Below are 25,929 nucleotides of genomic sequence, written 5' to 3' on the forward strand. Positions count from 1 at the left end.
TTAATTTTATTTAAGGTGTTTGAGTTAGCCTATGCCTAGCTTCAAGAATCTATAGAGTTAATTTTTATATTAGGAGGAACAACTTTTATCTAATGCGATCCATGTAGAACAATAGTGTCATAGTGAACCACTTGATGCTAAATTGCAGAAAGTTGAACGCAGCGTGTGAAGGGCAGAGATGTTATGAATTTGTAATTTGTGGAGTACTGTATACCATACCCAAAGAGTTAGATAGTTTATATATTTTATATAGTGGATATTTACATCATAACTATTTACAATATTGGCATTGGATAATTAAGTGATTTCCAAAGCATCTTGATATTTTTGAAAAAACTCTAACATAGCAATATTGTTATAAAACATGTAAAATACACATACAAACACATTCACTCACTCCTTTCCCCACCTACCCTTGTGCGCCTGTCAATTACTCGATCATTAGCAGGACTGCTTCAAAACATATCAGTAAGCAAACTCTCCACCAACCAATATAAGAACTGTAGACCTTCTTTTCCTCATCTTGTTTGCTGACCCTCAACATCCCCCACCTCCGGGCTCCTGGCCATCTCCCAAAGTTGACCAATTTTCTGCAGTGTTATGCTTTCCTCCATGCTACGTGTTTTGTAAATTAATCACCAGTCTCAACTCAGAATAAATATTCCAGTTGAGTTCTGGATGACACCAAAAAGCAACCACAACATTCATTTGGTTTGAAAACCTGCATGAGTAAGTCAGGTTGAAATGTGCAGTACCAAGTTTCTTCTGGCACTTCTTAGATTTTTTCTTTGATACAACCACCTCTTCCATGAAATTTGGTTTTTTTTCATTCCATTTCCACCATACATTTAGTTACATTGTTAATGAGCACCCACAAAGCTATGTGTTTGTGACCGTTCTGTACATTTTGCATACCCCCTCATGATATTCCTTCTTTCCAATGCCCAAGCCTAAACTTGTTTTATCAACATATGTAAAATTTATATATTTTCCTCAACCATCAATTCACAGTACAATCCTAAAATTCAGTTGATACCGATCCTGTGAATCAGGAAGTGGAATGTATGTCCTCATTTAATCCTAGATGTACAATAACATTTGAGACCTAGGTCCAAAATACTACTTTTTCTTTTAAAGCCGAAGTTCACTTTTTTATATATATATATATGTTCTTATTTTAGTTTTATTTAATTTGTAATTTGTTGTGCTGCCCAGTGGATTGCTTTGGTTCACTGTGAGATTTATGCACAAAGCCCCTTTTACATCCAAATATATTTGACATGTAAATACACTAGGGCTAGACTTCAGGGGATCTTGAGATTGCCAGCGCCCAATAGGGAACATGTTCACTGAAAAGCCTTTTTTTAAGGAATGTTATGTTCATACAGTAAGGTCTTGTAAATGAGTGCGGTTCTAGAGGGATCTGAGTGCAGGGGACTAGGTGTAGTGATTGGAAAATAAAAATAATACTTTCTGCTCAGAGCCACCTGACAAGGCTGAAGGTTTGGAGGCAGCAATACAGGCAAATAACTTGAACGTATTGATATAAAGAAATTATATTAACCAAACTTAAGTTCTCAAAGGTTTTGGTTTAAGATCAGTAACTATAGTGCATAATGACATTAATGAAAAGAATTGCCTTAAACTTCAGATGAAGAGACCCGAAACAGAAACTGAAAGGACATCCGTTGTTTATTGTGATGTAGGCAGTCATGAATTCTTCTGGGTGACCTCAGATATGATGTCACAGATGACATCCTATATTTCACACAAATGTGAAATCATGCGTCACCATGTACACCACAGATGGGAGAACATTAAAGCCGCAACTGGTTGGTGTTTTCCACACTTGGTTGCTGTCAGTAGGACAGCAGTGTTTCGAGATAAATTCATTGCTATGACCTGTGGGTCTCCTAACAACAGTTAATGTCTCTGAATAGATTATTGCTTGTGAATGTAACTTCACCAAGCTTTATTATCCATTTATTATATTATGTATCCGAACTGTCTCGTAAAGTGCGTGTTCTTATCCAGTCGGCAGCTACTATAGTGGCATTGTCCCTTCTATGCCATTCTTCCTCTGTGGCCGCTCTTCACTTCTTGAATTGGTTGCCTATACCTAAGAGAGTACAAGTCCCTTTGCCTAACAAGGCCATATATCAATTCAAACTTCTCTTTCTTCATTAGAAATTTAAATGCCATCTCCCTCAGAGAATTCTTTGCTCTGCTTCTAGCTCAAACGGTTCAATAGTTGCTAAAAACTCAGCAAAGCATATTGCTGCACAGCGCAAGGATTTTGCAACGGTTGACTGGTAACCTTGCTGTTACTTATTGCTGTGTTTTAGGGTTAATAAACTCCTAACAATGAGGCGCTACTTATGCCGAGACAAAGTTGACAAGTGCAAAAATGACAAAATGATGAAGGAATATTATCAGAAAATGTGCTGCATTGCGCAGCATAACGTGGCTTTTCTTGATGCATAATTTAATCAACTTCCTGCATAATTCCAGAGGCCCTGATACTAATCTATATAGATTGCAGAAATATTTATGACCTCAGTTACTGAGGTCCTCAAAAATTACTCATTTACTAAAATATTTTCTGAAAATGGAAAACTTTCCTTCAAAGAAATATCTACATATTGACAATGGTACTCCAGCCTTACCACTACGATTGTATACAGGGTCGATCTGGGACTGAAAATAGACTCCAGGCACCAAAATAAAAGTGGCCCCATTAGTGAATTAGAAAGCTAAAAATATACATGATCCATGTTTGCAAATTTTGATAGTTTTCAACTTGTAAAGATAAGCTATACATGTACTTTGCAAAGTATGGTTTGGAGTTCGCTGCAGGCAATATTTGTTTAATAGAGAAATCAACAGTAATAACTAAACTGGTCCATTACTATTATTTCAATCTTACAAGATAATTCCAAGTAGGGATGTCATCCAGGATGTCATAGCTGTGACTGGTGTATGTAATATCAGTTAAAATCATGTGTAAGTTTATCATTTGGAGTTATAATTTCCAAACCGTAACATTCCTTCAGGTGACGTGTTTAAGGAAATACATAATTATGTGTCAGAGTTATGAAATATATCAGAATTATGTTGTGATCCCAGTACATAATGATTTTTTTGGTGGTAAGTTTTTAATGGTTGACATTTTGAAATTATATCTACTTAGTGAAAAAGAAAAGAAATTGGCATAAGCATGACACTGGGCAGATACCGGAGGTCAAACCTGTGCAGAACGGAAGTCAGATCTTCATAAAAGAACTCAGAAGTCGAACTTTCCCAAAGTAAGATTTTTAAAGATTTTTTGTTAAATTCTGAATGGCGGTAATATTAGAAAATAATTGATGCATGTTCATGACAATGGGTTTACCGTTTACAAATAATGTACAAATTTCAAGTGTTATTTCATGTGTTACATGTGCTGGTATGCAAAGAAAAATGAAATCTATGAAATTAACCAGGAACTGGCCCTGAAGGCTTGTTTTTCCTCTAATATCATAAACGTACTCTACAAAGATTTAACCACACAACGGGTTGGTGGTAATAAAGCTTGGTGGATGCTTGAATCTCCTCATTCAGATCAAGTTTTAATTTCTTTCATTAATAAGCACTTTAATTTTCATTTGTCAACAGCATGGTTTGGCAGCTGGGGGGTGCGGGACTATAGTTGTCCAGAAAGGAATACAAGTGAAGGTGTAAATATAATTTTTCAAAGCTAAGTTTAAATATATACTGCACTTTTGGACAAAATGATGCTCTTGACCTGGGCTTTATATACAAAGCTCTGAAATGGGCTCTTATAAATGTTATGCTAAATATATTTAAGATACATTTTACTTTAATTGGCTATATGGTCTAAATGGCTTACTTGGCCTCACTGTCCATGGCTGCTTTGGAAACAAAAGTTCAGTCATGACCTGTAGAGAGAGCCCCAAAAAGCAAAGAACACCACAAGGGCCACATTATTGCATTTGGATGCAGTTGAATTGGATAAAAGTTTAAATTAGGCATACTGTTTAACACAAAGTGCCAATTCATATACTCAGACTAATGCATCTGAAACAACTAAGATAAAAGTGGGGAAATTCTGAGCATGTTGTGCCAGTGAAAAGCCCTCAGTTTCACCTAGCTGCCCAATGCCAAGTCTCGTAAGCCTAGTTCCAGCATTTCCCAATCTTTCCCAGCAGACGTATATGTAACAAGCAAAGGGAGATGCCAGGTATCAGGCTCTCTGGCTCTAGTTGGTCCTGTCTTTTTATCCAACAATAGTTTATTTATGCTTGTACCTAAAACACTAAAGAGGAAACCTTAAGTCCCCTTAGCACAGGCCGACAATTTTATTTCTCTTGACCACTCCGACATAACTAAGATCCTGGTTGACCAAATTAAGATGACTGGTTTTACTGAGATTAGCTTCCTACTCACACGAGTTTGTGATTCCGATCAAGGTACTTGCTGACAGCAGCTGGGATAGTTAAGATCTGCTTGCTGTTGCTATTATCATGTGATAATTGAGACTCTGACATATCTAAGATTTTAGTCCATGACTGGAATAATTTGACATAATTCAGCACACATAAAGTTAGTAGTTAATGGCAACTCTCCAAACCTACCGAGTTTTGCATCAGATAAAATTGTGCAAAAAAAGCGTATATGGAACTGGAGCAAACTAATTTTGGAAAGATGGCATGAATTTCCTATTGTACCTGAAACATAGGGAGCTCTAGAACTCACTAAACATAAGTCGTACTCAATACAAAAAAATGCTATATCCTGTCTCAGTTTCGAGTATCATATTATGTGATAATTTTATCATTTTAAAAACAAAATATCCTCATATGTGTGGCTGTTACACAGAAAAAATAGACACAAAAACAATCCAATGGATGAAGCATTCCATAGCTAATGAAACCATTTTAGCATAGCGAGCAAAGAGGACGGCACATACATATTTATTCATGTAATTTACAAATTGTATTTTAAAGTCTTGGCTTGCGAAAAGAAGCCACGTGGTAACACTAAAGCAAAATGTAAGCTGTTCCTATTGTAATAAACCCCTTTGCTGTATGATTTGTGGAAGACAAGCCACCTGTGGACTTGCAGATCCAGACTTCAGAGGCCATTGAATTGTTCTAAGATTGGTCCTATACCATTCCGGATCATTGTGGGACACTACTCAATGATTAGTGTTGGCTGTAGAAGACCTCTTTGAAGATGTTTGTTATTAGTTTTGTTTGGAAGCTGGTAGGTTTGGTTGAGTTCCAATGTCTTGGTATTGTAAGTTCTAAAACTGGGCACACATAATCCGGATCAAGCAGCCTCTATAGCATGGGTCTTGTGATTAAATTTGACACAGTCAATCAGATCGGAATTGCTGGACCTCAAGCTTTATGGGGTATCTAGTTTGGAAACAGTGCCTGTAGTATTTTGGGTCATGAGTCATGTGATTATTGGACACTGCTTGAACATTATTTTTTATGCCGCTAGAAACTAGACTAGGTCTTTGGGAGCCAGGGCAATATGAGTAGATTTCCTTTGTTTGAGGTACAGTCTGATTAAACATCATTCTGTGCCATACAGCTGCATTGCACCCACACTACATAACACAAGGTACATTTTAGCCAACTAATAATATAGTCAAATGACCTTGTTGTTTGGCATCACAAGGACATTTTGTAATAATTGAAATCAAATAACATATCAATAGTGCTATGCAATCTGTTGCACATTGAAAATCCCCTTATAACATCAGTCCTAGAATTTTACGTCAAGCCAGCTTACAAATCTATCCGTTTACCAAAGGGAAACGGAGAGCATAGATTAAATTTCAACAATCAAGCAGAAAATTATGTTGCATGATGTAACTGTACAATTTTTCTCAGCTCCCCATAAAGCCACAGTCTTATGGTCAATAAAAAACATGAATAATATCGGGGTGAGAGAGCTTAATTAGTATTTGGTTACATCTACACATACATGTCATTCTATTTCAGAGAAGTCTTTTTCCGATTTACCCATTGCATACTTTTGAGGTGCACCAATAATTTGATTTTATCACTGCGATATCCCCTAGGAAGCTCATGGGGTTAAGCAGCTGTTTATGCGGGAATACAGAGATGCAGCTTTTCACTCAAATAAATATGCTCCGCTATTAAGGTAGCCCGGAGTCTGTCCTTTTGTTGCCGTATGCTTTAGACGTAAGTGCAGGATTAAACGACGGAGGAGCTGGGCGCCCAGTTGATTTTGATTATGCGGAAAGGAGAAGCTTTTTGGTTTGCGGGATAACTTGTAACCAGGTATGACTTGAGGACTATTTTTGAACTTGGGATATTCATTTATATAATTTGGAGTCTGCTCAGTACCTTTTAACATAAAACGTCACTATTTGCGATTCGCATTGGACTGTGGCGGTTATTATCGGTAACGTTGCGGCGCAGAGACGTGAAGGAGATGGTTCGTGTATAGTAAGGTGACTTATTTGGAACTCCCATTAAGGACCGGTACGGCACATGTTGGCAAATCTGGGTGTAACCCTCACATTATTTATTATTATTTTCTCAGGTCTCAGTTGATCATATAAGCAGTAGAGTTTATGCAAAGGTGAGCGTCCTTCACTAGTGAGAGATTGAAAGTAGCACGGGTCAATAGGTGTACATTTCTAGTTTGGCTCACTAGTTTTGCTTTGATACTACTTTCACAGGACATGTACATCTTGACACTGGGTGATAGCAGTGTATATACTTTGACTTTTATAGGGTGTCTCTGTAGTGTTCATTGTGCGTGATTTGGATCACAATGAGTAATGAGTTGGATTAATATGCACATACATTTTTGTCTTGATGGGACCTTTGGTGATGTCTGATAATCCCTCTGTTGTATTACATTAACACCATTGTGTTGAAAAGCAGCAGAGAATTTGTTTTGTAAAACACTGAATTGCATTATTTGCAGTATTCCCCTGATGAAGGTGTTGCACCGAAATGCATTGGGAAATGTAAATTCCTTGCTTCGAGCAGTGAAGAAATGATCAAGAAAATAAACAAGAAAGTACTGATTGATATTTGTTTGCTAATTTTGTGTTAATTATTTGCAAAAAAACTTTTTTTTGAAATTTTGTTCTTGAACAATTCACATTAAAAACCTGGTATGGATTTGTAACCATGCATTTGTATAATGAATGTGAATGTTGAGAAATACTATGGATGAATGGTGCTTATTTTGAATTTATCATGTACATAAAAAACGTAGCACCGTGAAAAGTGCGTCCCCACATGCTAACAGGTTCTGTTTGTTGTTTGTAGTATTGTTCATACCTGACAAGGGCTAATCAGGAGTTGAGGGCTGCACTGCTGGTAACATTGTTAATCTGGAACATTTGATAAAAAGTGAAACACTTATAGCTTTGTCATAGATAAAGTACCCACTGCCACACATGATAATACTATTGCAAGTCACCAAGGAGTTCCATGATCATGTAGAACAGGGTTCTCCAACCAGTCGATCGTGAGCTACCAGTAGCTCGCAGATACCTTTAGAGTAGCTTGCAGCCTTGAGTTCATTTCTAAATAAGCACACAGCCACATTTTCCTTTTAAAGTTTAGGGAAGACTGTATTCATTTTACATTATTATCATCAGGCTACAGAAAGCAGGGCCTGACAACAAGCCATGCTCAGTAAGATTTATGACCTAGACTAGGGCTGGGTCACAGAGGGGAAGAACTGAATCACTGAGGTATTTAATTCTTAAATAAGTCCTTTTCAACTCAATATTAAAGCTTGAGTATAAAAATATGTGTCTGTATACTCTTAGATGGGAGAACATTAAAATGAAACGTTACCTAATGATTTTAATTTTCTCCCATTTCAAAATGTTTCATTACATACAGCATGCCTCTGGCTCCCAGTGGCCAGTAGACACTGTGCCATGTGTTTAACAAAAATACAGTAATTGTTTTCAAATGGGAGACACTGAAAGTGCAGAAAAAGGTTCCATATTCCGAAAATTTTTGAAAAACATTTTTCTGCTCTTGAAATTTCTCTCATGTAAAGAAACGATTGTATTTTTCTATTATACATGTAACAGTGACAAACTTAGTGAAATGTATGTCCTGTGCCAAAAGTACATATGACACAGACTCTCAGTCACCCGTACACATATGCCCTATTCAAACGCACACATTTTCAAACATGGAAGGGCGGGATTTTCGATCTCTATCTTATCACTCCAGATCTAAACCCCGTTCTGGTCGACTGAATCTTTTTTGCTTGTCATTGAGGAAAGAAAGTGCATCCAATACCAGGTTAACTTTGCTAATAATGGACTCGACTCTGAAAAACCACATACTACTTCTAAGTTTAAAGGTTTATTACAGAGTCATTGATAACTGCAAGTACAGGCATCTCAAAATGAGATTCAAAAGATACAGAGGCACTAATACAAACATATGTTCTCTGAAAGCTCTTAGGCGAGCAAAGAACACTACTAGAACCAGCTCCAGAATTAACAGGGCTGCAAGCATAGACACGAATTGTGATCTATCAGTCATCAAGAGGGAAGGAAGGAACCAGGTTAGGCTGTCCCTACTCTGTTCTAGATGGTATCCCTACTTAACAAGATCCCAACCTATCAAAGGTGTCAGCTGTGAATGTCTTCCTAAGAAGATCACCCACTCTTAGTCCTTAGGTGAAACCCTACGATCTCCAGTCATGACCCCTCTCTGCCTACCCATGCGCTCTCTTCAGGGTCCTCAGGCGTCTGCTCTAACTCCACCCAGGGGAACTGTCCCTAATACAAAAACACAATAACAGTTGAAACGCCCCTCACGTGGTGTCGATTCTGGCTTTTTCCATGATGATCTTCCTCTGGGCCTCGGGTTTAGCGTTGACCTTGCTTCTCAGGCTCTTCTACGGCCCGCTAATTCCCCTTAAACATTCCTGAATCCTCCTCCATGTCTGTACCAGTCTACTCGAACAGAGCTCTATTCATTAAACTTTTAATCGAAACCCCCTCGCACCTGCAGACAGACATCCGCAGCTTGAATCCCATTCTCATAGACTTTTAACAGGAGTTTGCAACTTATGTCTCAATACAACTCGACATGTATCAGCACGTGCAAATTAGAAAAACCCTTTTTCTCTCTTCAGGCCTACAACCCTTCTCGCAGAGGTTAAACTAAAATAACATGTTAGCATCTTATTCTTGGATAATGAGAAAACACTTCTATGGAATATAAGTCTAACGAATAAACAAAATCACTATAACATTAGTGCAATCCATGTTTATGTATAAGCGTACACTTCCAGACCCTTCTGGCCTGGCCATGAGGCCTGTTCCCTTCTATGCTTTGCACCATGACATTCCCCATTAGCAGCTATACAACATGGATCATGATTAATCACGTCTAATAAGAGTACATTTTCCACACATTTCTGCGTCAGTCCCACTACTATATGAATTTTTGCACACGTCTAAGTATAACTGAATGCATCTTCAACACTTACAAGCACTTCTATTATAATTGTGCGACTAACTTGTATTTATGGTGCACTCGTGCATTTTAGTTCAGTTTGCGCTCTCTCAGTTCCCACCTTTGATGACCTCTCGTGGTCATCATCAAAATTCAAACTGAACTAGTTGCAACCCCCCCTCGTTTCAGCATTTCTAGAGCCCTCAGACTCTTGTACTGATTATCCTGCATGACAGCTAATCTCCGTTCCTGTGCTTTCCTGGCTCTCTCCAACCTATTTGACCTGTACCATTGGTACGACCTCACCAATCCCCACAACATGATCACGCAGATCACTATTATGATGATAGGTTTCAGTATGTTCCATACAAAGCTCTTCCCTATGTTAGCGAGCCAACCTCCAACTTTACCCATTCCATGACCCACATTTTCCCACACATTTACTCTAGTCAGGTCCTCGATCTCCTTGTGAATGTTAGTTATGTTCATGATGACTTTCTCTAGAGGTTTTGAATTGTCTGGAATGTAAGTGCAACATTCCTGAACCTTCAAAGCCTTACGGACTCCGCCTTCTTTTGCTAGCAGAACGTCTAACGCAGGACGATTCTGAAGCACCATGGCCCTTATCGATTGCATCTCTCCCTCCACTAACATTAAGGATTGTGCAGTACTGGCAGACAATCTGTCTACGACTGTTGCCAGCCTCCTAATTTTGACATCATTGAGGATCAGTCCTAGAAGAGGAAATGCAGCTCCAAACACGTCTCCAACTATTTCTGCATCCCCTAGGTCTCTTCTCCCTCTTGCTGAGACCTTGCCTTCTATGATCTCTAAGTCTTGAGCGTGGTATATTTTGGGGAAGAAAATAGCCAAATAACATGATCCGTACCAGTTGTCAGTTAGTCTCACATAGGCATTTCTTCCACAGACAAAATATACATTTGAAATTACTTGCATTCCCTTCAAGAAGTCCTTTGTGTAATATTCTAGTCTAAAAGCATGTTCACAACTGACCTCCCCTACGAATACATTTTCGTAGTTTGTTTTACTTCTGTGAAGGCATAACTTCCCTCTCTGTGTACGATCCAAAGCTATTGGACCACTACTACCCTTCTTTTTGTGTGCCTTCTCCTCTTCGGTCCAATCTGTCTTCCACTGTCCTGACTTTTTAAGAATCTTTTGCCTTCTATAACGATCATCCACTTGCCCTATAAACTTCTTCTCGACTTCTGACACTTTGCAAGTCAGATTATTTCTGCGGGCATGTGAAGTATCTAAAGTATCCCAAGGAATGAAGAACTTTGCCAATCTGTCTTCACTCTTGTAATAGTCTCACTTATTCATTTGCTTATAATTTGGGACTTCTGGTAACACTGAATCATAATTAGAAAAATAATACTCAAAACTATCTCTACCATAAAATATGCTAAGCAATAAGCTACATGTAATGCCATAAGTCAGCGGTAGGTGATGATATCTAATGCCTTCATCTACAGACGCAGGCAGCTGCATACAGACATAACAGTCCTTGACGTCCATGGCATCTACATACTCGTATAATAATTTGGCATAAGCATTTGACCTATAGTGACCCTAGGACTCATCCATGTGTAACCTACGGACTTCTGCTGCTAATAACGCTTTCTCCTGTTCGGTTTCACCTTTCTTACCAGCAGCAGTGGGTTTTGGTGTCACTACAGATTTTATGTCTGTTAACCCTGCCTCACTCTCGTGTCCCATCACATATGATACAGTAACTACTAAAGCTATAAGGAGTATCACTCCCACTATAAGTGTGCCTATTATACATTTGGCTCTACGGTTTGGAGTACCGGCCTCCATGTTCTTCAGACAGTACGGTTCCTTTTCTCCTTTGTAACACAAAGTTCTTTCTCTTGAGTTCCTCTACAGTCTCTCTTATTTTTACTTCAGTCTTTAGAACCACACAATCGGAAGCTGTCAATCTCTTTTTGCAAAAGTATTTTCGAACTTTATCTCAGACAACCCTAGCCCTTCTCCGACAACTTAAAGGAAACCCCTAAGTTTTCTCTGCATCTCTAGGCGCTAGGTTATCTTCTTACTCTTGTTTATTTACAACATCTTTAATATCTACAATGAGGCTTGGGCCCGCGGCTTGGATAGCATAGTTCAATAGCTCCAAACGAAGAACGTGCTCTTCATGACTTGTTATCGTTGTTCCAAAGTCAGGGAATTGCAATTCGGTGAAGAACATGTGCTTTAACTTGCTCAGGTAGGGAGGGTTGGGGACTTTGAACGTTAGTGACCCTTCTGTTTCGACTCCAGGCACCAACAGCTGTACTTCTACTGTGATGATGCGTTCAACGTTGGCCACTAGCACCGCCCTTATTCTCCCTGTCGTTTGTTCCCAAGACATCTGTCGCCAGATATGTCCACTCAGGAGTGGCGTATCTTCTGCTAGGCACACGTACTCGCCTTGACCTTCTAGGACCTGCTGCTTCTGCGCCCAGAGCACCTTCGTCCGGATCTGAGTCTTCGGATATGGGAGCAAGAGTCCTCTCTGGAGTTGACCTCAGGCTTGACCTTCTCCTCTGCGGCCAGCTAGCCTCTCTACGCCTTGCCCCTCCGCTCCTGGCCCTTCTGCTTCGCTCGGGCTCACTTTCAGCTTGGCCCGCGTCTGATTCGTACTCCCAGCTACTTCCTCCTTCTGTGGCGTCGTCGGTTTCACTGTTGTACTGACCGTCCTCAGCTTGGTCAGACACACTCCCAGCTTCTTCTTGCACCTCTACAGCTTGGCTGGCCCCCTCTGTGGCTTCTCTGTCCGCAGCTGGACGTACATCCGAGAGAGGAGCTGTTTCTTCCAGAGGTGCTGGAACTCTCCGCGTGTGAGACGCGTGGATCCAATTGGGCAGCCCTCCCACTTTCACAGCAGTGTTCGTTATTAGGATGATCTGGTAGGGCCCCCTCCACCGGGCATCTAGGCAGCTTCTTCTGACGTGCTTTTTTATCAGCACCCAATCTCCAGGGCACAGGTCATGACACAAGTCCTGGCTCGACGGGACCTCGGCAGCCTGCACCTGAAGGGACACAGAATGAATGGCGTCAGACAGACCCTTACAATAGTCCAGGATCATATCATCTGTGATATTTAACAAGGCTGCAGTGGGTACTGATGGCAATCTCATTGCCCTCCCCATTAACACCTCGTGTGGCGATAGTCCTGTTCTTCTGTCTGGGGTACTACGGATGCTCATAAGAACTAGTGGCAAGGCATCAGGCCAACTTAGAGACGTTGATGAACACATTTTTGCAATTCGGGATTTGATGGTGCCGTTTATCTGCTCCACAATCCCCGAAGCTTCTGGTCGATAGCTACAATGCAATTTCTGGTCTATGTTCAGGGCTGCACAGATCATCTTCACAAGCTCACTGTTGAAATGCGTTCCCCTATCTGATTCCAAAGAGGCCGGTACCCCGAAGCGCGGAATGAGCTCCCTAAGCAATAACTTGGCTACTGTGAGGGTGTCACACCTGCGTGTAGGGTATGCCTCGACCCATCTGGAAAATATGCAAACAACCACCAGCACGTATCGAAGGCGGTTGCACCTTGGCATTTCAATGAAATCAATTTGCATTCTATTGAATGGACCTCCAGACCTCCCTATGTGACTCAATGCAACTGGTGTTCTTTTCCCTATGTTTAGCTGCTGACAGGTCACACAACGCTGGCACACTGCTTCTGCTGCTACTCTGAACTTGGGGTTGTACCAGGTTTGTCTGAATACTCTCAGCATGGCGTCCCTCCCCAAGTGTACTGGACCATGAATCTGCCTGGCCATTGGGCTCACCAACTCATTTGGCAACACTGCCCTTCCATCCGCTGAAACCCAAAAGTTTGTCTCGCCTATCACACATCCTGCAGTTTCCCATGTTCTTTTCTCAAAATCTGGTGCATTTTCTTGTATATCTTTTAACTCATCCCATGTATCTACAGTTTCCAATATCATAGCTAATTCAGTCCTTACATTGATTCCACCCACTTCCACCTCCGTGAAAGAGTACCCTTGTTCGGCGCAGTACCGCGCGACTTCGTCGGCATATCTATTGCCTTGTGACACGAAGTCCATGTTTCTCGTGTGGGCAGTACATTTTACGACGGCAATAGCTGCCGGACATTGCAGGGCATCCAACAATATACGTACAAACTCACCATTTCGAATGGGTGAGCCTGAAGAGGTCATGTAACCCCTTTGAGACCACAGTTGCCCGTAATCATGAACTACCCCGAAACCATATTGGCTATCGGTGTATATGGTGACTCGAATTTGGTTGCTTGCCAGACAGGCACGCGTCAATGCAATAATTTCAGCTACCTGAGCGGAGTGTACTCCTTCCAGGCATGCGGCTTCCACAACTCCCGTAATTGTACAAACAGCATAAGCTGCTCTCAACTGCCCAACATCGTCTCTTACACATGAGCCATCAACAAAGAAAACTTCATCAGGGTCAGTCAGTGGCTCATCCACGATGTCGGGTCTCGGTTTGGTGCATAGTTCAGTCACATCAAGGCAATCGTGGTCTGTACATACATCATCATCTATGTCACTAGGGAGTGGCATCAATGTAGCAGGGTTCAAAACAGAGCATCTCTTGAGGGTCACGTTCTCTGCAGCAAGAATGACTTGCTCATAGCGCGTGAGCCTGCTATTGGTCAGATGCTGTGTTTTGGTCCTGGTCATCAACAGTTCAACAGAATGTGGCACATACACCTCTAACTGATGTCCCATCACTATGGTCTCACACCTCTCAATGCTGACACCCGTTGCAGCAACGGATTTGAGACATCCGGGCAACGCTGCGGCTACTGGGTCTAAGGTAGCCGAAAAGTAGGCGACTGGTCTACGGGCATTCCCATGGATTTGGACCAGGACTGACAAAGCACAACCCTCTCTTTCACAACAGTAAAGCAAAAATGTCTTGTCGTAATCTGGCATTCCCAGAGCAGGAGCACGACACAAGTCCTCTCTCAGCTGCAGGAACGCCATAAAACAATCTTTGTCCCATGGTACCGGATCACTCACCTCCTTGTGCGTCAGTTTTTGCAAGGGTTTTGCTTTCAGTGAGAAGTTCGCTATCCACTGTCGGCAATAACCCACCATCCCTAGGAACATCCTGACCTCTCTCTGTGTTTTAGGCGCGTTCATTTTCATGATCACCTCTATTCTGTCTGGTGACACCTTCCGTTTTCCTTTTTCAATTCTGTGCCCCAAGTACTGCACTTCTGTCAGGCAGTACTGCAGTTTGCTCGGAGACACCTTGTGCCCGTTTGCGGCTAGGTGATTTAGCAAAGCAATGGAGTCTTCCTTGCAAGCTTCTTCAGTTTCTGACGCAACAAGTAGGTCATCTATGTACTGGACCAGAACCGAATTCTGGGGCAGTACTAGACTTTCAAGATTTTTCTTCAAAAGCTGGTTAAAAATCGATGGGCTCTCTGTATACCCCTGTGGGATACGACACCATGTTAATACGCGACCTTCCAGCTTAAAAGCGAAAAGGAAGTGGCTATCTTCGTCCAAAGGGATCGAAAAGAAAGCCTGACAAAGGTCTATCACTGTGAACCATTCTGCTTGGAACGGTATCTGAAACAATATCACTGATGGATTCGGTACCACTGGACAACATGAAACAACTATGTTATTGATTTTTCGAAGGTCCTGCACTATTCTGAATTTCCCACTTGGTTTCTGCAAACCCATAATCGGGGAGTTACACGGACTACCCACGATTTCCTTCAGTATTCCCTGCTTAATCATGGACTCGATCACAGGTTTTATACCTGCAATCGTTTCTGGGGTCAATTTGTACTGGGGTGTTCTCGGAAACTCAGCATTCGGTTTTACTATGATTTTCACTGGGTCCACTCCCTTGACTAGGCCAATCTCTTCCCCAGTGAAATCCCACACTTCTGGTGACACGGTCTCCCTCAGATCCCACGGAAGCTCATCCACGGTCAAAGTGGGATACAGCTCCACACACGTTCTTGAGTTTGCGACCTTAAAGTCAGCATCGTCATCATTAGTCAGTACCTCCACTCCCTGTGGCGTGCAGTATATTGTACAATTTAACTTGCACAATAAATCCCTTCCCAATAGACATACAGGACTAGAATCACAAACCACAAACTGATGCTCATCGCTGTATTTTCCTATTTTCACTAGCACTGGTTCTGTCAATGGGCTTGTCATTCTCCTGTTTGCGACCCCCACCACTTGTATCGTTTCTCCTGACATGGGCAGACCTGGAACTACGGCTGATCTTATCGTGGATCGAGTGGCCCCTGTGTCTACTAAGAAAGTTGTGGGACACCCTACCACTTCGGCTTCTACGTACGGTCCCCTCTGGTCCACCTCTAAGACGGCCCCAAGGGTACAGTCTTCTTTCTCCACTCTCTGTCCCGTTAGGGGATCAACGTAGTAACACTCTTCTCCTCCTACGAAAAGAGGCATCTGTCTAAAGGTCTTTCCCCCCGGCCCTATTCTGGGCGGCTGAGGGAACTGGGCTTGTGGAGCTGGGGTCCCCCCTTTGACAACCTTTCCTTGGTATGCTGTTGCCCCTTTTCCTGGAGTGGCTTGAACCTCTTCCTCCTCTATTCCTAGCTCTCCAATTTCAACGTTGTAGGGACACTCGCGTTTCCAATGTCCCACCTCGTTACAATGATGGCACCGGGTCGTCTTTTTCAATGCCGCAATGTCTACCCTTGGTCTAAAATTGGAGTTCTCCTCGTTGCCCTTGTTCTGGTTATTCTGTCTCCTGCCCACGGTCCCTGTTCCCTGTTGCTGTTGTCCACCCTTACCAGCTGAATGCATCTGTACCACCATCAGCTTTTCTTTTAGCTTTTTGGCTTTTGAATCTATCTCATCGCTGCAGTACCTAGCATACCTCAGAATTTCGTCCAAAGGTTTGTTTTGCCAACAAATCAAGTGTTGCTGAATCATTAAACAAATATCCGGCCTTAAGCCCAAAACGAATTTAGACACAAACTGCCCTATGTCTTTAGGATCCATTGCGTCCAACCCGCTATATTGTTTAAAGGCCTTCAGCAATCTCTCATAATATTCGTGAACTGTCTCCTTGGGCTCCTGTCTAGTTCGATCTATTTTGACCCAATCTATGTCCTGCATTGGCACCTTTTCCTTCAGCCAAGTCATCACTCTCTCATATTTGGTCATGACTGTCTCGGACGGTCCATTGGTCCGTGCATCCCTCTCTGGTTCTGCTGTGGGCCATTCAGCACTAACCTTACATGCTGACCACAAGTCTCCTGGCACCACAATGTCAAACAGGGTGTTCAGGTCAATCCATAGTACTTTGGAGATTTTTACGAATCTCTCTACCTGCTTGTACCATTCCACTGGGTTCTCCCTCAATTTAGGGAAGGAATTGGTAAAGGCAGCTAAGTCTTCCCTACTCCAGGGCACGTGCACATAGCTCCCGTTTGCAACCTCACGCATAGGGTATGCCTCTATCTTCTGCAGCCCTCCCTCTGGGGATATCCCAAGCATGCTCCTCCTGACGGTCCCTTTCTTGGACCATCTTTCTTCCCATTTATCAAGCGCTCTCCATGTCCTTATTCCAGTAATCAGTTCCCTTATGTGTGTTTTTAATCCTATTGTCCTTCTCTCATCTAGGTCCTGATCTGAATAGTGTAGCCTGTGGTTACCCTGTAATGCTTTGGTCCTCGACAAGTCGACCATGTATTTTCCTGCCAGTTCAACTAATTTCTCATGTGCTGCTCTCGCTTTCCGAGTGACGTCCTTTGCTATGAACAGTATTTCATCCTGCTCGTACATGTCCATTCTCTCCAAAGGCAAAGTACCATCTACCATGTCATCCAGATCTGACCTTAAACTGGCGACATCAAGTCTCTTTGCTTTTATCTCGGCTTGCGGTATGTCTTTCTTAGGGTGTTCACTGACATCTCTCCCATCCCAGCTCCGAGTCCTACGCCTAGGCTCAGGGGCGTTAAGGAGAGTCCTCCCTTGTTCCCATCTTTCTAAGTCCCATCCTCGGCCATCTTCCCTTGGGGGGTGGTGAAACACTGCCCTGTTTCCCCCTCTTTCATTTTGCCCATCCTGCCTGTTCTCCTTGACCCCATGATAGGACTCTCTGCTGTTCTCCACCCTGTCGCTATTCCCTCGTTGCCTAGTGTCACTCAGTATCTGGTAAGTTCCCTCTCGGCTCCCCATGTCCCCAGGATTCCGTTCATGTCCGTGGTCACAGAGGTCATGGCGAATCCTCTCGCAACTCTCATTTTGTCCACTATTGTCAGACACATAGTGGGTGCACTTAAAGCTGTTCTTATACTCCTGCGTTCTTCTGTCCCCTTCGCTGTGAACGGGGCGGGACACCCCCCCACACTCCGGGCTTCTGGTTTCTAGTACTGGTCTACCTCCACTCCTGGTACGACAAGTATCTTCTCTATTTTCCTGACACTTTCCGTCCCACTCTGGACTGCTTTCTCCAGCCCCGCAGTGAGTCCGGATCCTGCTATCTTGGCTTTCCCCTTCAGCTTCCGCTGCCATCAGGCTCTTGTGAGCTTCTACTGCCGCATCCCATTCTTTCATGTACTCTCTTAACTCCTGGAAGGATTTCGGCCCTGATCCCCTCAGATCCATTGGCCATCTCGGGCCCCCCTGATCTCCTGTGGGATCTACTGCTGTATGTACTGGGGTGCTCCAATCCCTTGGTCCTGGCTGCAGTCTCGGGGAATTGATTGTCTCGTTCCTCCTCACCATTTCTGCTCCCTCCCTGTCCACCCGTACCTGTTCCTCCCCTCTGGCTCTTTCTGGGTCATAAATCGATACTATAGGACCTATAATAACAGGTACTTGCAGAGCGTCTGGCAGTGCGTAGGATGTGGCACGCTCCGTTTCCGGCACCTTTTGTACCACAAACCTTCCGACCACCTTCTGCACCGGACTAAGTTGGGGCAGTTCTTTGTTTGCAGTGGGATCCCAATCTGTGCTAGGAAGCGGTCTATACTCCCCTGTGCCAGCCCCCCTTCTCTGTTATGCTCGGCATTTTCTGTCTCTCTATTGTACGGGGGTGGCCTATCTGTTAGCAACCTATTTATCAGGCTGTCCTCTGTCTCGCTCTCATCATCATCCTCGAATGGGCTCTTATTTTCCATCACCTCTATCACTGGGTACAATTTGTTTACTTCAAGGTTATGCACTCTCCATCTTTTAGCATCCGCATCCCATTTGGCATCCTGCACTGCTCTTACCGATCTTTTCACCCTTTCTTGGCGCCTGTTCTGGTTTCTATCATGCGCCGCCCTAATCCATGCATTGAGAGCTTCAAACTGAGTCGGTCTAGGCAGAGGTTTCATTGAGGTCATAACTGCTTTTAACCGATGTAATACCTCTAATCTAAACGTCCCGTACTTTGGGAACATCAGTTCCTCATTCCCTTCTGTAATCTTACACCAATTTGAAATCCACAATATAGTATGCAACCCAACATTTGTCGCCATATAATTTGCCGGTGTACCCTCCGGCGGGGCTCCTTCCCCATCATAAGATCTCCGCCTATCTCTTTTAAACGCCGCTCTTAACCATTTAAAACATTTAATGATTAAACGTACAATTTCCTGCTTCGCTATTCTGTTTACTTCCTGGTGACAATCCGCCAATCCTAGCGCGGCTTTGCTAGCTGGCCTATCACAGCGCGGTCTCACCCGTACCAGCCAATCCCAGCGCGGCACTTTCTGACGTCACTCGTCTCACGGCGCGGTCTCACCGGTTCCGGCCAATCCTAGCGCGACACCTTCCGACGTCACTCGTCTCCCCTTTGCAGCAGTTCCCCTCCTTTCTCAGCTCGTCTCTCTGTCACGCATGCGTCCCATTCATACACCGAAAAAGGACTACTTCCGACCAAGCGATCACTTTTCTTGACTGTACGTCCACAGTCTATCTGTAATTGTCACCCCAACTGACGAAATGCCTTTTCAGGCAATCGTCTCTCTGATAGGTTGCTTACACACAGTAACTTCCGACCAGGGTCCGTTACTCACACACTCACTCTTACGTTCCCCCTATCTCGGTCCTGCGGGCGATCAATGGTACCTCATGACCCCCTTCACACTGGGTTGACAATTACTCTGGATGTCCGATACACCCAAACTACTTAAGCTCTCATCTGAACTTAAGATTTGCACCGGTTGCGCGCGCTCACAACCTGTTCCACAGTCACTCTACAGGCATTCAACTCCGCATAACATTACAACATAGATACATCACAAAAACCGCAATCTAACACGCATGACCCTTTATACTCACTCTCGACCGATACTGCTGCTTTTCTTTCTCGCGCCGTCAGCACCCTCTTCGGCAGGCGGGTCTTCCGATCATCGATCTCTAGGGGCCTTGGGGTAATCTAACCTGGCCTAGATCACCTTCCTCAAGAAGGCAACCATCCTCTGCTACCAACTGGAAGGGCGGGATTTTCGATCTCTATCTTATCACTCCAGATCTAAACCCCGTTCTGGTCGACTGAATCTTTTTTGCCTGTCATTGAGGAAAGAAAGTGCATCCAATACCAGGTTAACTTTGCTAATAATGGACTCGACTCTGAAAAACCACATACTACTTCTAAGTTTAAAGGTTTATTACAGAGTCATTGATAACTGCAAGTACAGGCATCTCAAAATGAGATTCAAAAGATACAGAGGCACTAATACAAACATATGTTCTCTGAAAGCTCTTAGGCGAGCAAAGAACACTACTAGAACCAGCTCCAGAATTAACAGGGCTGCAAGCATAGACACGAATTGTGATCTATCAGTCATCAAGAGGGAAGGAAGGAACCAGGTTAGGCTGTCCCTACTCTGTACTAGATGGTATCCCTACTTAACAAGATCCCAACCTATCAAAGGTGTCAGCTGTGAATGTCTTCCTAAGAAGATCACCCACTCTTAGTCCTTAGGTGAAACCCTACGATCTCCAGTCATGACCCCTCTCTGCCTACCCATGCGCTCTCTTCAGGGTCCTCAGGCGTCTGCTCTAACTCCACCCAGGGGAACTGTCCCTAATACAAAAACACAATAACAGTTGAAATGCCCCTCACGAGACGCCCCTCACGTGGTGTCGATTCTGGCTTTTTCCATGATGATCTTCCTCTGGGCCTCGGGTTTAGCGTTGACCTTGCTTCTCAGGCTCTTCTCCGGCCCGCTGATACCCCTTAAACATTCCTGAATCCTCCTCCATGTCTGTACCAGTCTACTCGAACAGAGCTCTATTCATTAAACTTTTAATCGAAACCCCCTCGCACCTGCAGACAGACATCCGCAGCTTGAATCCCATTCTCATAGACTTTTAACAGGAGTTTGCAACTTATGTCTCAATACAACTCGACATGTATCAGCACGTGCAAATTAGAAAAACACTTTTTCTCTCTTCAGGCCTACAACCCTTCTCGTAGAGGTTAAACTAAAATAACATGTTAGCATCTTATTCTTGGATAATGAGAAAACACTTCTATGGAATATAAGTCTAACGAATAAACAAAATCACTATAACATTAGTGCAATCCATGTTTATGTATAAGCGTACACTTCCAGACCCTTCTGGCATGGCCATGAGGCCTGTTCCCTTCTATGCTTTGCAGCATGACATTCCCAATTAGCAGCTATATAACATGGATCATGATTAATCACGTCTAATAAGAGTACATTTTCCACACATTTCTGCGTCAGTCCCACTACTATATGAATTTTCTATGTTAACTGCACACGTCTAAGTATAACTGAATGCATCTTCAACACTTACAAGCACTTCTATTATAATTGTGCGACTAACTTGTATTTATGGTGCACTCGTGCATTTTAGTTCAGTTTGCGCTCTCTCAGTTATCTTCAAAGACCATGTTCTCATTGACACACATGGCAGCCCTGTCAGAGTGCCCCTAGTCAAATTACTTTGTTCAAGCCATAGTATCTGGTTCTATGGACATTAGGGTTAAAGTCAATGAAGCTTGGCTTGGGGGTGTCTTGTAACAATGCACAAACTGTTTAGCCTTCAGTAGCTCATGATTTTTACTGATTAGAAGTAGTTCTCTCTACAGAAAAAGCTAGAGAACGCGGATATAGAAGAATGCAACAGAAGGTCAAGTTTCTTTATAATGTCATATAACTCCGAGGTGACCTGCCATATACTTATAATGTACGCTAGGTAGTATTTTATTGCTTGTAATACATGGTCATAATATCACATTTCTCACAAAACATTTAAATCCTTAGTGACATGCTCTATATAGGGAAGTGATAGTATTGTTGCATACATGAAAAATAAGTAAAGTATTTGGAGCAAAATTAAACAGTAAAAAGCGGTTAGTATTTGTTTACAAAAGTTATCAGTTTATTGTTATTCACATTAAAATAATGCTGAGACTCCAAGTGTGTAAACAAATTCTTGGAGGTTCTACTTTTCTGATAACCACCTTACTTTGCCAAAAATAAACATAGTGACATACATATTTCCCTTCTGCTCATCACTGTTTGTTTTTTAGTAATATATCAGAAGGAGGAAAGACACATGCTGTTTTCCTTGCAAAAACTGCAGCTGTAATTATTCTCTATGACCTGCCTTTCACCCCGGCTGCTCGCTCTGGCAGCAGGAATTATGACATCAGAAATCCATGTATTGTAAATGGAATAAAGCACACCCTTCTATTCATTATAAGAATATTGCAAGTGACCCAGGAGCTCTGAGTTCTGCAAGGAAAGTGCTTTTATTGGTCAGTGAACACTAAGGTGAATTGCAGTACCCTTCATAATGTAAGCGGATATGTTATCCCATATAATGTGTGGGCTTTGCCTCCCTCCAGCTTAAAACGCATTACATGCCCAGCATGTGCTATGTGTGACACCTTCTTCTGGTTCTCCTTTTTTAGTCCACAGCACTTTGCATGTTGACATTTTCAATTTTGGAACAAAACTACATAGCCCACAATGTGACTTGCTGTAGGCTACAAAGTCAGGGATGGTGTAGCACATGATATGGGACCTCTTCATAGCTATGCCAAAAGAGTAGACGCACCACTGACCAAGCCCTCGTCACCAGTCATCTGGACTACAGAAATGCCCTCTGCCTGGGAATCGTGACTCATCTAGTTCAAATACCACAGACCATCCAGAATGCAACACTAAGACTAATCTTGGATCACCAATGTCACACCCACGTCACCCCCACCTCAAAGAACTCCACCAGCTCTGTGTTCAGATGAGATGCCAGTTCAAGCTCCTCACCGCATTTTCGAGGCCTTGTACGACTCCGGACCTGCCCACATCAACCACCGCCTGAGATTACACAAACTCTCTAGAAACCTCGACTCCGCCTTCCTCTCGCTGGCCCATACCCTCTGCATACAACTCAGCAGAGCATGAGGATGCTCCTTCTCCTAACTCCCTGCAAATGCCTTGATCGGCCTTCTCGCTCCACCTCAGGATCTTCCCTAGTCTACAGGAAATCCGTAGGATGCTGACTTAAACTGAGACCCTGGACCCTGCCACCACCTGGATACCCTCACTAGTGATAAGTGCTCTACAAGTCAACTGATTGATTGATTGATGCTTATTCAGGCTCCAGGATATAGTAGCCCTAAAGGTAGATGAGCTAACAAACAAGTTCATTAATCTTTGCATTCCTAATAATGAGGAAGTTGGAACACAGCCATAAGTACTGTCTGTGCAGTGATTTTGTATTTTAAAAACTGCTGCTATACACAAACAAGGCTTGAGCTCCTAAACACCACCTTTCCCACCGTGTGAAGGTAAATGTGCCCATTAAGCACTGGGATGTCACAAGTTGCTTTAATGACTTGTTATGCACAAATGGATGCGTCATTTTCTAATTATAGACACATTCTGATGTCAGAATGTTTCTGTAATAAGAGGCACAACCATGTCTTGTTAGATCTGCTATTTTTTGGCATGATTTCTCTTGCCTTTTTGCTTCTGTCCTCCTGTTTTTGACTGTGTGCTGCATTTAGTTTTTACTGGTTTAAGAACTCCTGGCACTTTACCACTGTTGATCACTAGTAAGTCTCTAGTAAAGTGTTCTAGGTGTGCCCAAGGCCTGTAAATACAAATGCTACTAGTGGGCCTGCAGCGCTGATTGTTCCCCCCTCATGAGTAGTCCTGCAAACATGTCTCAGACCTGCCACTGCATTGTTTGTGAGTGCAATTTTAAACTGCCAATTCGACCTGGCAAGTGCACTCACTTGCTAGGCCCAAACCATCAACCTTCCCTTTTACTACATGTACGTCACCCCTAAGGTAGGCCCAAGACAGCCCCATGGGCAGGATGCAGTGTATTTAAAAGGTAAGACATGTACTTGTGTGTTTTACTTGTCCTAACAGTGAAATACTGTTAATTTTGTTTTTCAGTATTGCAAGGACTATCTCTTCCATTGGGTAACATGGGGATTACCTTGAAATAGTGTAATAGTGTAACTACTCATTGGGATTATATATAGATTTAGAGGTTGGGGTCCCTGAACTCACAATTTAAAAACACACATTTTGGTGAAGTAGGTTTTTAAATTGCATGTTCGAAAATGCTACTTTTAGAAAGTGGCCATTTAGTTGCTGAACCATTCTGTGCCTCTGCCTGTCTTTAGAATACACATCTGGGTTGGCTGACAGGCTTTTGTGCATTCAATCTACACAGTCACACAAAGGGACCTGAGGTGTGCTTTGCATATCCTGATGGGCCTTCCTGAGCTAGAGTGGTGGGAGGAGTTATCACTGTCACCTTAATAGGGCTGTACCTGTTCTCACACAAAGCTGTCTCTACCACCCCCTGTAGTGTATCTGGAGCAAGGTCAGGGAAAGGCAGTATCTTGTGCATTACAAAGACTTTCCTTTGAAGTTTGCCTACTTCAAAGACAGAAAGGGGTATGAGTATTGGATCTGCCACCCCAGAATCAGAACCCTTCTGGACTGAGGACATTCTGCCAGGAAGAAAAACTTGATGCTGTAGGAGGGGCTGCCACTCGGCCTGCTGCATTGTTGTGCTGAACTGCTGCTTGCTACTTCTGTCCTAGGAGTGAAAGGACTGGATTTTGCTTTCTGTATCCTGCATCCAAGGTTCTCCAAGGGCTTGAGCGTGCTTGCCGCCTATCAGGAAGTCTCAGGGCTATCAAAGACTTCACTTACCAGTGCCTGGGCTCTTCTGCTGATAGCCTTGACTTGCCAAGTGGTGCCAAATCCAGTTCCTGGACCCTTGGAAGTGTAACCTGGTGATCAAAAGAGAACATCCATGCATCGACTCCCAGTGCATGTTTTCTCGATGCACAAGAACGATGCATTGCAGTTGCCTGCATCGAAGCGTGGCTCCTGCTGGAAGCATCGACCACGGCTTTCAGCGCTGGCCCCAGTTCGCAGTCGAAGCTCGTCAGACAAATCGCCGCAGTATGAGTGCGGAGCACTGTGTCACCGACTTAAGTGCACCCCATCTCCAACACCGGACCTGCTCCCGGCTGAAGAATAGACGCAGCACCTGCCTTGTGGCTACATAATCAAGGCGTCGCCTGCATCGCCGCTGCCGCATCAATGCAATTCTTCTTGATTTTCGACGCATCGTCCCTCAACGTCGAGTCTTCATCAACACTGCATCGCAATAAAGAACCGAGGTTGCATGTCCAGAAGCGGATGCATCACCTCCCCCTGCCAGTGAGGAACTGATGCATCACCTCCCCTGTCAGTAGGGAACCGATGCATTACCTCCCTTGCCTAGCAATAAGGAACCAACAGATCACCTCCTCTGGAACCAACGCATCACTACCTCTGTGTAGTAAGGAACTGACACAATGCTTTGCTTTTTTCTAGCACCTCACCTCCCCTGCGCCTGGCCCATCTTAGATTTTTTACACATCTAAGGTACTTTATGCTTAAAAGAACGCCTATATTGATTTCCATGGTCTAAACTTGCTTTAAAGGTGATATTTTGACTTGTGTTTGGTGGAATTTTACCGTTTTGGTCTTATTTTATTCAGATAAATATTGGCTATTTCTCTAAACTGGTGTTACTGTGTGTGGGTACAAATGTTTTACACATTGCCTCTGAGATAAGCCTGACTGCTCATGCAAAGCTACCAAGCGGGGTGAGCAGGGGTTATCTTAGCTGTGTGACTCCCTTACCCTGACTAGAGTGGTGGTCCCTACTTGGACAGGTTGCAAACCACTGCCAACTAGAGACACCATTTCTAACACACTGGGAGTAAATGTATATATATCCTGCATGTTAACTCTGCTTTAAGATGCACACATGCACTTTTCTGGAGTGCTGAACACTATGAGAAATGGAATTACATGCTGCCTAGAGTTGTGGTTTTGCTGGTTTCCCGTGGCTTGAAAGATTCAGTGGAGCGTTTGGCGTGATGGGTGGAAATAGAAACTGCG

General features: G+C 43.3%; 1 protein-coding gene across 2 annotated transcripts in view; it reads left to right on the plus strand.

The window, feature by feature from the left end:
- Positions 1–25,929, plus strand: part of PHF2 (PHD finger protein 2) — a 444,998-nt gene that overhangs the window by 273,151 nt on the left and 145,918 nt on the right. For both annotated transcript variants that reach the window (XM_086939167.1, XM_086939168.1), the window contains exon 3: positions 3,191–3,305. In XM_086939167.1, coding sequence (XP_086795293.1) covers positions 3,191–3,305 — 115 coding nt within the window. The remainder of the gene's footprint in view (positions 1–3,190; positions 3,306–25,929) is intronic.

Source organism: Lissotriton vulgaris, chromosome 9 (genome assembly GCF_964263255.1).
Source record: "Lissotriton vulgaris chromosome 9, aLisVul1.2, whole genome shotgun sequence".
Lineage (NCBI taxonomy): Eukaryota > Metazoa > Chordata > Amphibia > Caudata > Salamandridae > Lissotriton > Lissotriton vulgaris.